Source organism: Balaenoptera physalus, assembly GCF_965194825.1.
Source record: "Balaenoptera physalus genome assembly, chromosome: 5".
Lineage (NCBI taxonomy): Eukaryota > Metazoa > Chordata > Mammalia > Artiodactyla > Balaenopteridae > Balaenoptera > Balaenoptera physalus.
Window position 1 is genome coordinate 14,913,194 of NC_138884.1, and position 18,493 is coordinate 14,931,686.

At 37.1% G+C, this 18,493-nt stretch overlaps 1 protein-coding gene across 12 annotated transcripts in view; it reads left to right on the forward strand.

Moving 5' to 3' along the window:
- Positions 1 to 18,493, forward strand: part of PDLIM5 (PDZ and LIM domain 5) — a 208,580-nt gene that overhangs the window by 131,342 nt on the left and 58,745 nt on the right. The window contains exons 10-12 of one of the 12 annotated variants that reach the window (XM_082461748.1): positions 15,200 to 15,316; positions 17,354 to 17,494; positions 18,231 to 18,362. The exons of the other annotated variants lie outside the window; for them this stretch is intronic. Coding sequence (XP_082317874.1) covers positions 15,200 to 15,316; positions 17,354 to 17,494; positions 18,231 to 18,362 — 390 coding nt within the window. The remainder of the gene's footprint in view (positions 1 to 15,199; positions 15,317 to 17,353; positions 17,495 to 18,230; positions 18,363 to 18,493) is intronic. 12 annotated transcript variants of the gene reach the window in all.

Below are 18,493 nucleotides of genomic sequence, written 5' to 3' on the forward strand. Positions count from 1 at the left end.
AGTAATAGTGGGGGACTTTAACACCTCACTTACACCAGTGGACAGATCATCCAAAATGAAAATAAATAAGGAAACAGAAGCTTTAAATGACACAATAGACCAGATAGATTTAATTGATATTTATAGGACATTCCATCCAAAAACAGCAGATTACACTTTCTTCTCAAGTGCTCATGAAACAGTCTCCAGGATCGATCACATCTTGGGTCACAAATCAAGCCTCAGTAAATTTAAGAAAGTTGAAATGATATCAAGTATCTTTTCTGACCACAACACTATGAGATTAGAAATGAATTATAGGGAAAAAAACGTAAAAAACACAAACACATGGAGGCTAAACAATACGTTACTAAATAACCAAGCGATCACTGAAGAAATCAAAGAGGAAATCAAAAAATACCTAGAGACAAATGACAATGAAAACACGACGATCCAAAACCTATGGGATGCAGCAAAAGGAGTTCTAAGAGGGAAGTTTATTGCTATACAAACCTACCTCAAGAAACAAGAAAAGTCTCAAGTAAACAATCTAACCTTACACCTAAAGGAACTAGAGAAAGAAGAACAAACAAAACTCAAAGTTAGCAGAAGGAAAGAAATCATAAAGATCAGAGCAGAAATATATGAAATAGAAACAAAACAAGAGCAAAGATCAATAAAACTAAAAGCTGGTTTTTTGAGAAGATAAACAAAATTGATAAACCTTTAGCCAGACTCATCAAGAAAAAGAGAGAGAGGACTCAAATCAATAAAATTAGAAATGAAAAAGGAGAAGTTACAGCAGACACTGCAGAAATACAAAGCATCCTAAGAGACCACTACAAGCAACTCTGTGCCAATAAAATGGACAACCTGGAAGAAATGGACAAATTCTTAGAAAGGTATAACCTTCCAAGACTGAACCAGGAAGAAACAGAAAATATGAACAGACCAATCAGAAGTAATGAAATTGAAACTGTGATTAAAAATCTTCCAACAAACAAAAGTCCAGGACCAGTTGGCTTCACAGGTAAATTCTATCAAACATTTAGAGAAGAGCTAACACCCATCCTTCTCAAACTCTTCCAAAAAATTGCAGAGGAAGGAACACTCCCAAACTCATTCTGTGAGGCCACCATTACCCTGATACCAAAACCAGACAAAGATACTACAAAAAAAGAAAATTACAGACCAATATCACTGATGAATATAGATGCAAAAATCCTCAACAAAATACCAGCAAACAGAATCCAACAACACTTTAAAAGGATCATACACCACGATCAAGTGGGATTTATCCCAGGGATGCAAGGATTCTTCAATATACGCAAATCAATCAATGTGATACACCATATTAACAAATTGAACAATAAAAACCATATGATCATCTCAATAGATGCAGAAAAAGCTTTTGACAAAATTCAACACCCATTTATGATAAAAACTCTCCAGAAAGTGGGCATAGGGGAAACCTACCTCAACATAATAAAGGCCGTATACGACAAACCCACAGCAAACATCATTCTCAGTGGTGAAAAACTGAAAGCATTTCCTGTAAGATCAGGAACAAGACAAGGATGTCCACACTCACCACTATTATTCAACAGTTTTGGAAGTCCTAGCCATGGCAATCAGAGAAGAAAAAGAAATAAAAGGAATCCAAGTCGGAAAAGAAGAAGTAAAACTGTCACTGTTTGCAGATGACATGATACTATACATAGAGAATGCTAATGATGCCACCAGAAAACTGCTAGAGCTAATCAGTGAATTTGGTAAAGTTGCAGGATACAGAATTAATGCACAGAAATCTCTTGTATTCCTATATACTAATGATGAAAAATCTGAAAGAGAAATTATGGAAACACTCCCATTTACTATTGCAACAAAAAGAATAAAATACCTAGGAATAAACCTACCTAGGGAGACAAAAGACCTGTATGCAGAAAACTATAAGACACTGATGAAGGTAATTAAAGATGATACAAACAGATGGAGAGATATACCATGTTCTTGGATTGGAAGAATCAATATTGTGAAAATGACTATACTACCCAAAGCAATCTACAGATTCAATGCAATCCCTATCAAATTACCAATGGCATTTTTTACAGAACTAGAACAAATCATGTTAAAATTTGTGTGGAGACACAAAAGACCCTGAATAGCCAAAGTGGTCTTGAGGGAAAAAAACGGAGCTGGAGGAATCAGACTCCCTGGCTTCAGACTATACTACAAAGTTACAGTAATCAAGACAATATGGTACTGGCACAAAAGCAGAAACATAGATCAATGGAACAAGATAGAAAGCCCAGAGATAAACCCATGCACCTATGGTCAGCTAATCTATGACAAAGGAGGCAACGATATACAGTGGAGAAAAGACAGTCTTTTCATTAAGTGGTGCTGGGAAAACTGGACAGCTACATGTAAAAGAATGAAATTAGAACACTCCCTAACACCATACACAAAAATAAACTCAAAATGGATTCGAGACCTAAATGTAAGACCGGACACTATAAAACTCTTAGAGGAAAACATAGGAAGAACACTCTTTGACATAAATCACAGCAAGATCTTTTTTGATCCACCTCCTAGAGTAATGGAAGTAAAAACAAAAATAAACAAATGGGACCTAATGAAACTTCAAAGCTTTTGCACAGCAAAGGAAACCATAAACAAGACGAAAAGACAACCCTCAGAATGGGAGAAAATATTTGCAAACGAATCAACGGACAAAGGATTAATCTCCAAAATATATAAACAGCTCTTGCAGCTCAATATTAAAAAAACAAACAACCCTATGCAAAAATGGGCAGAAGAGCTCAATTGACATTTCTCCAGAGAAGACCTACAGATGGCCAAGAAGCACATGAAAAGATGCTCAACATCACTAATCATTAGAGAAATGCAAATCAAAACTACAATGAGGTATCACCTCACTCCAGTTAGAATGGGCATCATCAGAAAATCTACAAACCACAAATGTTGGAGAGGGTGTGGAGAAAAGGGAACCCTCTTGCACTGTTGGTGGGAGTGTAAATTGATACAGCCACTATGGAGAACAGTATGGAGGTTCCTTAAAAAACTAAAAATAGAACTACCATATGACCCAGCAATCCCACTACTGGGCATATACCCAGAGAAAACCATAATTCAAAAAGACACATGCACCCCAATGTTCATTGCAGCACTATTTACAATAGCCAGGTCATGGAAGCAACCTAAATGCCCATCGACAGACGAATGGATAAAGAAGAAATGGTACATATATACAATGGAATATTAGTCAGCCATAAAAAGGAACGAAATTGAGTCATTTGTTGAGACGTGGATGGATCTAGAGACTGTCATACAGAGTGAAGTAAGTCAGAAAGAGAAAAACAAATATCGTATATTAACACATGTGTGTGGAACCTAGAAGAATGGTACAGATGAACCGGTTTGCAGGGCAGAAGTTGAGACACAGATGTAGAGAACAAATTTATGGACACCAAGGGGGGAAAACCATGGTGGGGTGGGGGTGGTGGTGTGCTGAATTGGGCGATTGGGATTGACATGTATACACTGATGTGTATAAAATTGATGACTAATAAGAACCTGCAGTATAAACAAACAAACAAACCACTAATACTAAACTTTGGGTTATTTGTATGGAAATATGTTAATATAAATGTTTCAGACATTACATGAAATTTCTAAAAATCTTAAAAAAAAAAACAGCTGCCATATTATTAGTTAGATATTAATACTGAAAGCTAATAGTAATATGTGGCCTACCAGTATAGAGAATTATGGGATGCCATAGAAAATTTCATTTAAAGAGAAGTCTTTTAAAAACTTATATACCTAAAATATATTATTGTGCCAAGCACCGTACAATTTATTTTAAGTTAAAGGGTGATTTTCTTGAGCTCACCATTTTCTCAGTTTCTATTTTCTATAGTACAGTATTTATCTAATAGGCAGTTTCAAATTTTTTATGCTTGTATAGGTTTATATAAATAAGTCTAAATATAAAGCAGCATTTGTTTAGCAAAAAGATGCCTAAAATTATCCTGATCAAAACATACTTTTATTAGTCTTCCTTTTCTCTCGTTCAAGGGATGGTGGGTTCTGATTTTTCACATATTACGATTAAGAATTATAATGTATGATGTGCTTTCCCAGTTTTCAGAGACTTAAAATATAGTCCTCAAGGGAGGAGTGACGCCTCTCCCTTTAGTTGGAAAACAGTTGAAACTCCAGCCACAAGTTACATTACCCAAAACTGAAGCAGTTATGGGAAAAAACTATCCTTTTCTCGGCTGTCCACTGGCACTAACTAACGTCCACGCGATTTTCAGCTGAAGGCCATCAGTACAGATGTTAAGTTGCTTCTTGAACAGAAACTTATCACCTTTGTACATTCATTGAAAGTTTAGAAAGCAGAACCTACGTAAGTGCTTCCAAACACTCTTTTTACAGCAAGGTTTTAAACATTTTAGCTTGTTCACAGACATTCACAGGATCCACATAAAATAGATGAATGAAGAAGCACAGTTTGCTGACCTGCCACTTCTTCATTATTGCTGTTTCACAAATATGCTGGACTCGTGTTGCCTATCCTTATTAGGACACATGTCATTTGAGTAAAGTACCTAAAGCTCTCCTCTATAAGCTTTGCAGAGAAATCAGGACTCATTCCCTAGGCTCATATTCTCACATATTTTCATGAGGTAAGAATTAACAATCAGATTTGCCCCCAAACACAGAATACCAAGGCTTTCACAGCATAGTCTAATTTTAAAAAGTAAAAATAAAACATTTACAGCTAGGTAGAATCACTTAGCCTATATTATCATATGCATTCCTGCAAAGTATTTCACCAACCTGGAAAAAAGACCACAGGTTCAAAAAAATGGGTATATAACCAAACAATAATTATTGTCTGTTGCAAAATATGATATTTGTAATTTATCTCCTTTCATTTTCTACTGTTGGATTACACTGTCCTAGGCTAGTACTGGTTTGGTGACTATAATGTAAAGGTCGCCATCTATTGGACAGAAGTAATTACTACACTTGAGTTTCTTGTGGGAGAAGTACTTATAAAATGATTGAAGCGAGAAACATAGTTCCTATCTACTCTGTATTTTCACACACAAATTGTTTAATTCTCTGTTTAATTATGGAATTACTTGGGTACTTTACCCAAATTAAACTGGGAAGACTAGCGTTTATGAAGTTTTTTTCATAAAAATCAATATTCATAAAAAGCAAAAATTGACTTTCATAGTCCAAAATATGCACTAAGTTCTTTAGAAGTTTTATCAGGCCAGCAGTGCTTCTCTTATGATGCTGTTTGAATAAATTCTTTTCTCTTCACCTTTAGAGAGGTACATTAAACAACAAAATTACTTTATTGAATTAAACCAGAAAAAAAAGAACTTATTTTCTTAACTAATACTCAATATTGAAGACACCTCCTGCAGCTTACTTTTTTTAGTTCAAAAGAAATTACAGCTTAAAAGGATTAATTAGGGGTAATGATAATAGACAGTCTTCCCCATGGTGGAAGGCTTAATTTTCTATCTTTTGCCACTATCCAGTTTTACATATTTCAGTCATGTTGAAAATTTCAGAAGCCCAAGTTTTTCTACCTTTATGTGAAGGTGTGTTTATTATGATGGTATGATTTTATAAAAGAAAATTGAAATAGTGTATTACATAGTGTAGCATAAAGCATATGACAGGTATGGACATTTGACGTCTTAATTTTCTTCTTAGTCAAAGTAAAGAACTCTATTTTCAAATTACATTAATCTTAAAAGCGGTCTCAATTGTCCATGTTTTCTCTTTTGTATTTCTCTATTTTTATGTCTATTAAGAGTTGTACATTGAGTGCTGCTTCTTTGTCCAACTTAGATACAGGCATTCATCTCCCAGGTTCACATAATCAATTACTTCTGAAGAGTCTGTATTCATTTCTTTGAACAGAAGAATAGGTTAAAGCGAGGATAACACCTCGTTAATTTTTGAGTTAGTGGTACCTATGTATTTTATCTTTTCACATACTTTATTTATCCCAGTATGCTCGTAAATATCCTCGTAATTCGTGGATAGGAAAAATATTTGAGGATAAATTTCTGAAAGATTCTAATGGCTTCAGGCAGTTGTATATCACTGTTTAGATAATGGGTGAACATAAGATTTGAATACAAAGAAGTGAAACTTTTAAACAAACTTGGTGTACTCAAACTTATCCTTTGTTTACAGCAATGGAATCAAATATCTCTTGTTAAAATCAGCAAATCTCTTAGCAGTGATACTAGCAGGGATATTGAAGCAGTACCACATGCATGCTAAGAAAATATACATACACATAACAGTCATTTAAGTGTAAAAGATAAAAACAACCAGGCAACGTTAATTCAAGAGATAAAAAAAGTTAAAAAAAAAAAAAGGAATGTTGTCAAGGATTATTATTAAAATAATAAATGCTGGTTGTTGAAAGATCTTAACAAGCAAACAAAAGTCACTCAAACCCAGAGATAAATACTGAAGAAGTTTAAGTTTGTCTACCTTCTGGAGGAAATTGAAGCCCCAGGTAGAAAGTTATTCTTAATGAGCTCCCTGTGGTCTCTTTTTTCTCAATGATTTATAGCGTAAGTATTTAGAGAACTTACAGATGAGATTTGCTAAGTAACACAATTTTTTTTTTTAAGTCTGGAGAATGGGTAAGAAAGTGGAAGACTGGGAACAGGAAATATAGTGCTGATTTTCAAAAAGGAAAAAGGTCAGCTTCTAAACTATAAACTAGTTTGAACTTGAGGTCGCCTGAAAAAAAGTCTAGAAGGCGTTCTTAAAAGCCAGCTAGTGAGCACTGAGAAAAGGAGGGCAGGATTGCCAGGACCGAGAAGTAAGTTCTCAAGAAACAAATCACCCAACTAACACATTTTGGATAGACTGGAGGAAATGTTAATTTTAACAGATTATCGAAGAAAAACTTTTAAGATCCCATTTAATTTAATAATCAAATGAGGCTAATGATTATCAAGTTTTTAGATTCATAACAGATTGAAGGAGTTTAACCAAAGGCTGTTGTTTAAAGATGAACAGCGCCTTGGATGAGGACCTCTACGGCTTGCTGCCTAACTTTGTGGGTGACGTGAAGCAGGGAGGTATAGCATTCACGCTTCATAACCAGATCCTCCTTCAAAAATATATTGGGCGTGTAGGAAAATGGACCAAATCTAGTTTAAAAAAATGAAAGAAGTTTCATATGGTTCTGTGCAGTTTGGATCACGTCATTTGCTCTTCTGGGACATATGCAGGGCTGGGGTTGGGATAAGGTTAACAAAAACAAATACTTGAAAAACTAGGGGTTTTAGAAGAAAATGAACCCAATATGAGTTTGCCATGTCACATGGCCTCTAAAATTATAAGGCAAGTCATAGTTCTGTTCTGTGCTAGTAAACGCTCATGTGGCATATTGTGTTTAAACTTTGGCATTAATCTCTGACAATTATATAGATAATCCCAAGAAAATCAACTGAAACATCATGGGACACTTAAGCTGTCTTTGGGTCAGAGGCAGTTACGTGAGTGCTTGTTTTGCTTATAATATGAGCTAGTTCCTTGACCTGAATCCACAGCTATGTCTTCTTCGACAAACATTCTCCCTCAGTCTCAGGCCTCAGAGATAGCAGTGGAGAGTGATAGGCAATTGAGTGAAGAAGTAGTCAGGGAGCAGATCACTTACTGCCTTGTAGGTAGTGTTAAGGGGTTTAGATTCTTACCTCAGTTAAATAGGAAGCCAGATAGAGGATTTTAATCATGGAAGTAACATCTGATGTATGTTTTTAAAAGATCACTCTGAATGCTATGGAAACTTGATTTTAAGGGAGAAATAATGAAAGCAGGAGACTAGTTCTGTGTATTTTCTTATTTCAGACAAGAGATGGTAGTGGCTTAGGCCATGCAGTTCCTAATAGAGATGCAGAGAATTGGACAGGTTTATATTTTAGAGGAAGAACTAACAGGAGTGTAGGAATCGTGGGTGGGGGAGATTGGTGATGGATAATGGAAGATTGCTGAGTCAGTGAATTGGTACGAATTAACTCAGTTGGTAAGAGTCAGTGAAATTGATGAGTCGCTTCAGTACAGTAAAAAAGCTAAGGGCATCAAGAGGTAGAGGAGTGAGTGAGTGAGGAACAAAGGGGCTTAAAATCCAGATTTTAAACATGTTATACTTGTTGATGAAAACGCAAAGGCTATGACTGTTGGAATGCGTGGCTAGGGTATTCCAGGCCTAAGACTTAACTGTAGAGGGATTATCCTTGAAGTGAAGAAGTCAAAGAATTTAGCAGTCCGGTCATTCAGTGATTCAGCATGAGAACACTGAGGTCTTCAAGAAGGACTGTTGGACTCGGGTAAAGAGGAAGACAGTGAGCCGGGGGCTCAAGCAAACGGTGGGCGCGGTCGAGGCAAGGCAGTGACTGGGTACTGAGTCAGCGGTGTAGTCTGGTGACACGGGCCTCCAAGGACTTGGCATTTTGCAGGATCAAAGATGATTGAGGGTGTCAGAAACAGTAATGAGAAGGACATCTATCTCCAGGTTTATAAACATATGCAGTGTGAGAGAAAAGGGACTTCTGTGTGAAGGGACTACAAGGAAGGTATAGAGTGGTGTAGAGGGTTTGTGAGGGCCGAGAGGGATGGAAAATGGATCAGATTAGGAGATACACAAAACACTAAAGAAATAAGAGTTCAGGAGGTGATGGATGACTCAGGGGTCTGTACTTTTGGTTGTGGCAGGTAGACAGGGATGGAAAGTATGATGGGATTGATCCTTATGGTCTGTTAGAGGGAAGTGGGTACTAGACTGTAAGCTTCACGAGAGGAGCTTCAAGTGGGCAATATGCCCCGCGTAAAGTGGGACTTCACATATTTTGTTGTTGAACAAATGAGTGATTGAATGGGAGAGCTCAGGACGTGTGATCCAGAATATTTAGCCAGAGAGCATGTGGCCCTTGGCTTTTGTTCTCTAACGTTGGAAGGACATTCTCTCTGGGCATGGGGTGCTGTGGCAGCTTTCTCAAGACACGTGGCTTCTCCAAGGACTCACAATGGTGACTGTTGAACACTAGGCATTCAGACAGATTTATTTATATTTTCAGATCGGTAACAGATTGACTCAACACTGTTGAATAATACATCCTTTTAATCTGAATTTGGAAAAATACTTTTATCATATATTAATTCTTTTTGTAATGTTAAGATTACATTACTACTAGAAAATGGCAGGTTTTTGCCCCATAGAAGAAGCTATTCCCAACTAGTAGAAATCACTGAAATCACTAATAGGAATGATCCAGTGATGAAATTGGTGACGCACAGTGAGAGGAGCTAAGGTTGGTGGTAAGCACGCTGCTGTCACTGAGGGACTCGTACTTTTATCAGGGGATTGTTACAAGTGATTTTTAAGTTGGTGTTACACCTTAAAATCTTTATATTATATTGGTATTTTTTATAGACATAGTATAAATATATGCTCATTCTTTACCGATCTTATCTTTAGACCGCATGCTACATTTTCTCTGAAGAGATCAAGGAATAGTGTAGATAACTAAAGAGTTCACATCATATTAAGACTGGACATTTAATAACGTAAGATCCATTACGGGAAGGCAAGAGCAGAGAAATGCGTGAAAGCTAAGGCGGAGTTTGAAAGGCGCTGAAGAAAATGGGATATAATGACAAAGAGCAAATTCTTTCCCCATAACAAATAAGTTCCAGTTCCTTCAGGATCTCCCTTTAGGTTTCCCTCTTTTCTTTGCATCGGTAAATTAGAAAGCTCCAAGAGAAGTTTCTCTGAGCCAGTCCTTTTCTTTTGCTCTCACAAAAAATAAACCTCATTTTGGGTGATATTATTATTCACTTCATAATCTTCTTTTAACCTCTGACACTTACTCCCCTCGGCCCCTGCATGTGCAAATCAAGGAGGTGCCTACTTGCTGATTTTTATATTCTCTTCAAGATGCCATTTATAATACCTGTAGAATTAGCAGGCTCAAATAATGTTTTTAGGCTGCTAAAGAAACAAAGGCTGTTGGAGTTAATTAGTAAATTTAGCTTGTGATTAAGAGCATCAGAAATTTCCCACTGAGGTTTAGTTTTTTTAATTTTCCAGAGGGGAGATTGTAGTTACAAGTGAATACACTCACCATATTTATTGTCAGGAAGCCAGTGGAAGATACCCATTTTCCCTGACGGCAAGTAGTTTCCTTGGCTAAAATAAATAGCTTCGCTATACCAATGAACCCCAAAAGCACAAAATATAGCCACGATCCTGGTATATTCCAGTTTCTGCTTAGGAATATTATTCTGTGAATGTTTGCTTTGTGGAAGAGTGAAAATACCAACAACAATCTGTTGTCATTTTCCTCCTTTACCTGCTATAAAATACATATTTTAAGATTTCTGAATTTCTCTTATTGAAAACCTGCCATGTAGGGATGTAATAAGTCACTTTATTTGATTATTTTGTGACATCGATATGGAAAGTGAGGAGACACTGACATTTGTAGTTGGAGACTTGAAGTTTTCATACTACAAAGGAGAGTTTCTGCGTTCTTTTTCAAGCTTAGCCCTTGTGAAGAATTTATCCTTACATAGTTTGGATGTCATGCCATCAAAATATGGATGAGCCAAATTAACATTTTGAAATCCTATTACTGTTGCTGCGTTTTAACATCCTGCCACCAGCAATAGCCAGTGAAATAGTACTAGAAACAGGCAAGTGTAGAGATAGGGTCAGGGAACGGAAGACGGAAGAAGAGAAGGTGTTGTCAATTGGGTCCTATGCTTAGACTAAGTGAAATGAGGAATGAACCCCAAAAGGCGAAACAGTATGTTCCCACCTGTGTGAGGTATCTACAGTGGTCAGATTCATAGAAACAGAAAGCAGAATGGTGGTTACCAGGAGCTGGGGGAAGGAGGGAAGGGGAGTTGTTATTTAATGGGTATAGAGTTTCAGATTTGCAAGATGAAAAAGTTCTGGAGATCTGTTTCACAACAGTGACTATACTTAACACTACTGAACTGTACATTTAAAAATGGTGAAGATGGTTAAGTTTTTTTTAATTGAATTATAGTAGATTTACAATGTTGTGTTCAAGTTTCAGGTGTACAACAAAGTGATTCAGTTGTACGTACTCTTTTTCAGATTGTTTTTCGTTATAGCTAAGATGATAAATTTTATGTTGTGTTTTTTACCACAATGAAAAGAAAATGAGGAATGCAAATTGTCACTTGAATTTAGCCCCAGAGAGGTCATTTGTGACCTCAGCAAGGATATGGCTTTCTAGGGGTTGGGGAGTGAGCCCCAGTGAGGCAGTAGAAGAGGGGCAGGCAGGTGAGGAAATGGAGACTACGTGAGTAAACGGCTATTTCACAGAGTTTGAATGTTAAGGTGAGTGGGAAAATAGAAGGTGAAGGTACTTTTGTTGTTGTTGTTGTTGTTTTAAGAGAAACTATAGCATTTTTGAATGGGGATGCTTTGCATAAAGCCTGCAGTGGAGAACTGGAAGAAGTGAGAGAAACAGAGATTGATTCATTGAGGCCCCTGAGAAAAAGGGAGGAGCCGGAGTCCACAGCATAAGGTTGTGGCTCTTTGACAGTTGTCAGGACTGGTGGATAGAAAGAGAGCTCCTCTTGCAGGTCCCGCAGGATGGTCAGGTTGGTAAGTTAATAAGGTGGGCAGCCTCACGCCTGCTTTGCCTGGGCAGATAGCTAACATGGGTCCCCGATTTCCCCTCTGAAAAGCGTACAATGACTCAGTGCGGAGATTATGCCAAGAAAGGCACAACTGCAGAGAGAGATAATGCACAAATAGCTTTTTGTTCATTTTTCCTAAGAAAAGCAGGCCAAAAGGCTGCAAGCCCAACTCTCCAGATGTATCTGGGAAGTCTTCATACCTCTCTCTGGTGAGAAATGGAAACTCAAGTACCAGACAAAGCAGAAAGTCTGGCTGCTGCAGAGGTGCTATTAATCAGAGCTTCTTCCAACCCTAAAAAGAATAAATATTAGGGAATGACAATGAGAATAGATATTGATGTCTGTTCCATATTAAATGAGGTAATTTTAGATTTTCTTAAGTCTAGTATTGGCTAAGCAAAGGAATAGGTAATCAGTGTGTGTGTAACACATGGGAAACCTCCCAAGTGCATTTGTTTGGAAACTTGGAGATCTGGCTTTCAAAGGTATCTCATGAATTATATGAACTTTATTCTGAAGTGGCATTCATTTTTCCAGTCAACCTAGTTCGTGGAGGTGTTGGAAAACTCAACTTCTCCAATTCACTCTTTTTTCTTACCTGTCCTCATTATATATTAATATGTAGGTATTGATAATACTTTATAACTCTATTTTCTTTTTTCCAAGATACTGATACTTCTTTATATTTTAAAGGATATTTTAAAAGGTATTTTTGGAGTTCTAGTCACTTCTTTGAGGTTGATCTCGTATCAATTCTTAAGCAGTAATACCTGTTTCACCTGAATTGGGAAGCAGTCTCTAGAAGGTACAAATATGTTCTGAGAAATACGTGTATATTTTGAGTGAGTTTGTATTTGAAAACAATAAATTTCTTTCATGCATTTATTCAACAAATACTTGTTGTTTACTGTATGGTAAGCACTTTGTTATACCAGTAAACATAACTGTCCCTGACCTCAGAGAGCCTCTACTCTAGCGAGGGAGTCCAGATTCAAACAAATAAACACACAAATTGTATAATTATAATAATAACAAATTCTGTGAAGGAAAAGTAAGGGTAGTATGAAAGTATATGACGTAGGCAACCTTAAGGTGGGGAATCAAGGAAGCCTCCCTGAGGAGGTGATATTTAAACTGAGGCCAGAAGGATACTTAAGAATTAGCATAGTAAAGGTGTGGCAGAGAGGTGGGTATAGAAAGTGAGAATAGACTCCGCAGAGGCCTTGAGGTGGGAAGAAGTTTGGCCTGTTTAAGAAGAGATGGAAGACCAGTTAGACTGGAGCAAGCCAAAGAGAAAGCTCCGTAAGAAAGCCTGGCGAGTAGGGAGTCCAGCATCACAGCTGTCCTTAGAGCAGTGCTGGAAGTATCTAAGAACCAGACAGGATCAGATTTGTGTGTTAAAAGTTCACTCTGGTTGCTGTATGGAAACATTATTCTCTGTGACAGGAGTCAGCAAACTTTTTCTGTAAAAAAGCCAGATAGTAAATATAATAAATTTTGTGGGTCGTATGGTCTGTTGCAACTACCCAACTCTCCATGTTTTATGAAAGTAGCCATAGACATATGTTAGTGAACAAACCTGGCTCTGTTCTATAAAATTTATTTATGGATGCTGAAATTTCAATTTAATACAGATTTTTCTGTGTCACGAAATATTCTCCCCTTTATTTTTTTAAAACCACTTAAGGGGGGCTTCCCTGGTGGCGCAGTGGTTGAGAATCTGCCTGCTAATGCAGGGGACACGGGTTCGAGCCCTGGTCTGGGAAGATCCCACATGCCGCGAAGCAACTAGGCCCGTGAGCCACAACTACTGAGCCTGCGTGTCTGGAGCCTGTGCTCCGCAACAAGAGAGGCCGCGATAGTGAGAGGCCCGCGCACCGCGATGAACAGTGGCCCCCGCTCGCCGCAACTAGAGAAAGCTCTCACACAGAAACGAAGACCCAGCACAGCCAAAAATAATAAAATAAATAAACTAAAAAAAAAAAAAAACTCAAAACCACTTAAGGGACTTCCCTGGTGGTGCAGTGGTTAAGAATCTGCCTGCCAAGGCAGGGGACACGGGTTCGATCCCTGGTCTGGGGAGATCCCACATGCCGCGGAGCAACTGAGCCCCGTGCACCACAACTACTGAGCCTGCACTCTAGAGCCCACGTGCCACAACTGCTGAAGCCCACGCTCCTAGAGCCCGTGCTCCGCAACAAGAGAAGCCACAGCAATGAGAAGCCCGCGCACCGCAACGAAGAGTAGCCCCTGCTCACCGCAACTAGAGAAAGCCCACACGCAGCAACAAAGACCCAACACAGCCAAAAATAAAAAATAAATTAATTAATTAAAAAAAAAAACACTTAAAAATATGAAAGCCATTCTTAGTTCCCAGGCCATACAAAGATAGGAAGCAGGCTGACTGACCTAAGAGCCACAGTTTGCTGACCCCTGTTATAGCACTTACATTTCTTATTTGTTTAAGTTTTCTTACTCTGCCTCTTAAATGATGTTTTACTTCTACCTTGACATTTTTCTTAAGTTGTCTACATTTTTTTCAACACTCTGGTAAAGGTATGACCAACGCTAAATAAAAAATGGGAATATAACCTCTTCTTTTCTATTTCTTTATCTTAGTGCTACATTTTCCATTTGAAAATGACATGACTGACCCATTCTATTTTTTATCCACAGGCTTTTTAAAAAATAATGGGTAATTTTGTGTTTTTCCTGTTTATTTTCTTCTTGCCAAAGTGTTATACTTGGTGCTTTCTTCTTTCAGACCTAACACTGAATTTTTCATCTTTTCTTTACCTGGTAATAGTTCTAAAATTTAATTCTGGCATTCAAAACAAAAAATGGTAGAGACATCAGAAGAACAAAGTGAATAATATTCAAACAACACAATTGCATGTAAACATTTATTGTGTGACTAGATAAAATACTTTCTTTACATCAAGATAAACAATATCCATATAATATCAGATCTGCACATACATCATTCTGACTTGAAGGGAAATTCCTAGTTGCTCTGCGTATTGCACTATTCAGCCCCACAAGATGCTGGAAAGCATAACGTAGTGGAAATAGTACAGATGGACTTGCTTTAAATTCCATCTGAGTCTTACTAGGTATATGATATTGGGCAATTTAATTAATTTCTTGGAGCCTAAGTTTCCCTGAAGCATGCAAAATACGTAGTCAGTGATGGAAATTCCCATCCACCTTTCTTCCCCTGTAAGCATGATCTTTCATCACGTGAAAGTCACCATGTTAAAAAATTAGGGGAAAAAACAGCCCGTATTTGGTGATGGTGAGGGTGTTTGGTATTAGTTTTAATCTTATGCAGATATGAAGTTAAAAAAAAAATCTAGCAGTATTCCAAAATGGAACCAATGTACTTTTAAGGTAGTATACATGATAAATGTCTATACTTTTCATTAATATTTCCTCTGCCTTTATTTTACTTCTGCAAACTCAGGTTTGACAGTTCTCTGGAAGATCTACCTAAGAATGGACCTCACCCACCTGCAACTCCTCAGGTTTTACATATTGGTAGCCAAGTAGCCACACTTTCTAAAGTAACTACTTATTCTAGGTAGAGTTTTTTCCTCTTGGTATGTCTGAATTTTAATGCTGGTGGTGAAATTAAAATACTAAAACTGTTTGACTAAAAAGGAAAAAGTGATCATAGATTACAGAACTGACATCACTAATATATAGACAAAGCTTGGCCTCAGCCTTGGAACACTGCTTTACACTGCTTTTATATTTTTAATTTTTTGTTTAGATTCCAAGTTTTAGAGTCAGGAAATCTGTGCCTTTTGTTTATTCACTGTGATTTGGAAAGTCAGCTTCCTTAAGTTTGACATAAGTCTGCTTTACTGAATTAGAGCATTCCCCTCTAAAAAAAGAGTGATAGAGATTATGTGTTCCAGTTGCCCAGATATTCTAAAGGTATTCTGGTTAATTCTTCTTATGAGATTTTGCTGGACTCTGCTGATACTGAGTCTTTTTATATTATTATTTGTGATACAATATGATAAAAGAAATTCATTAGTTTCCTTTTCTTCTTGCAGAAGAAGGATAATTTAGCTGATTTGTTTTTTTAGCTGACTTTTTTATATAGACTTCAGTTTCTCGTTATTATTCACCATTATTTCCCTCAAATAGTAGCCATTGCCTCAAAGATGCAGAGTAATTGAGAAACTCAAAGTTGAGTCACTGATAACTTTATTCTTCCACTTGGCATGACACTCATATTCCCCTGCTCTGCCACTGATAATATCTTTCTTTTCTCTTTCTTAGCCCCCATTCTTTATTTTCCAGCCATTCACAACAGTTAAAACATAGCCATAGAGTTCAGTTAAATTATAGACTTACCAAAAAATTATACTTAAACAATTCTCTGTGTGTGTGTGTATATATATATATTTAATGGCTTGCCACTGTTTTTTAAATTTGTCTTCTAATGGTTTGTAAAATTATAGCCAGTGGAACTAGGAATAATGGATTATCAGATTCTTCTGACAAGGAGAAGAGACTTATGTCAACCCTCACTGTTTTAGACATCTGAGCTCTCATTAGCCTGGGTTGAGTTTGGTACATAATTACTTTGTTTTGGAGGTGGCCATTGTCACCAAATTTTTGGAAAAGGTGATCGTAGTGTAGTGAGGATGTTCATTAAGAAGTTGCACTCATAAATGAAGGAGACACACATTTCACCCCATGCATTTTAGACTTTCTTTTTACTTAATAAAAAAGAAATTCTCAAATTCCAATTTGATAACCAGACTTGAAAATCATTACAGTCCTAATGATGGAATGTTAAGTCCTGTCTAGGTGTACGACCTTTTCTAAAAGACTAAAGGAAACTAATCATTATTTTAAGTAATAAGAATTCTGAAGATAAAATTTCATACCAGCATTTTTGAATCTTTACAGGGCTAACTGAAAATAGAAATGCAGAGTGTCAGCAGAGAAGGTGATCTTTTAGTCATATTCACTGTAACTACTGTTTATTTTACAAAGGTGCTTGCCCTCCGCAAATAGTTTTACTCTCAGTATTTTAAAGTTATTTCTTGTCCATATTAATACACATAGCTGCTTTTGAACAGGCAGCCGGTTGTACCTGCTTCTCTTGAAAACACAGGTCTCGTTAAAATGTGAGGCTCTGGGTGTGTATCGTCTCTAAGGTAAAACTCTTTATGTAGAGACTTTTTTGAAAAAATTAACATAACCTTCCTTCCTTCTCTGCTTATGGAAATTCACACTACATGTTTGGATTTAGTTTCTACTTAGTTGTTGACAAATCAGTCTTCAAATGTGTGTTGTTATACTGATTTCATTTGAAATAGGATTAGAGACAGTGAACTTAAAAACATTCAAAGAAAGTTTGTGTGTTCAGAACATCAGTTTTATGGAGGATTCTGTATCAGATTTTAATTTCTGAGAGAAATCCTAGCAACACTAAATAAAGGACCCAAGCTCCTTTTACACTTGTGACATGTCACACCTTTATAAAATCTAAATATTAATAGAGCATGGCTGCTATCTTATCTTTAATGTGCTACCTCTTCTCACGTTCCTTTTTGTTCCTCTCCTCTGTTTCTCTTTCTCTACTGATCAATTTAAGCAGCTCCACAAGAAATGTGGTGACAAGTTCTTTGGAAGGGTCTCGAAACTTGTCTGCCTTGTCTTCTCCTGCTAGATATAGTGCTGCCGTTCTGAGCAGTGCAGCTGCTACGGTGTCTGCTGTTCTTGCTGCAAAAACCAGGTAGAGCTACGTGTACAATGTGCGTCTCGTGTGAACCCAGCGCTTTTCACTGTCTTACAACTCACCTCCGAGAAAACTTACCCATTTGAAATAGTCACAGCCCTATTATGAGATCTTAATTGTATTGGGGACATTTTTTCTAGGTTGCGGATATATCCCACAGTGTTTATTACTGATTTTTCTTTAAATTACCCTTTTATCTCTTTTCATTACCACCATTTATCTATGATACTTCTCAGTTGTGTGGATTGTTGCATGTTGTGTGCCTTATGACTTTTTATCATTTTTAATCTTCATATCTGAAACAGAATCAAGTATAAATAGGTATTTTAAGTTTCTGTTGGTTTTACCTTCTCCCACTAACTGGTTATGTTTGAGGTTGATCTAAAGCCTAACTATTCTAATATCCCTTTCTCCTATAAAAATAGTAAAACCTTTTTATTGTTGTGGGGTTTTGTTTTTACATAAGTTATAGTCGTCTTCATAGCTTTAAATGCTTTCCAAAAGATTGCCTTGATCAGTTTTGGTGAAAATTTAATCAATTCTGTGTTAATGAGTAGAATAACATAATAGACTTTTCTCTTCACCCTCTTTCTACTTCTTTGTTCCCTCTGTCTCTGTCCCTATCTCTCTCTTTCTCTGGAAATGTTTCAAATCATAAACCGTAAAAACTGCATACTTTCTGCGCGTGGTAGTGTGATTTTTCAACTCAAAACTCTTTCTGAATGCTCGCCAGGCTCTCCAGTCCTGAAAAACATCACTCACTCCTGGATGCACTTTGCATCAGCCCTGTTTCCAAGCCTTTAGCTTTTTCGTATCTCCAGCCCTCGAGGAAATCAACTGGCTCTGTCCATGTTAAGAAAACCAGGTACTGGGAGAGCGGATGTCACAAGGGGTGGTTTGCTGCGGAAGGTACTGCTTTCTCTAACACCGAAGCGTCATATTAACAGCCCAGATGAGAAAATCCGACAGCTGATTTGCGTCCAGTTTTAAATTCAC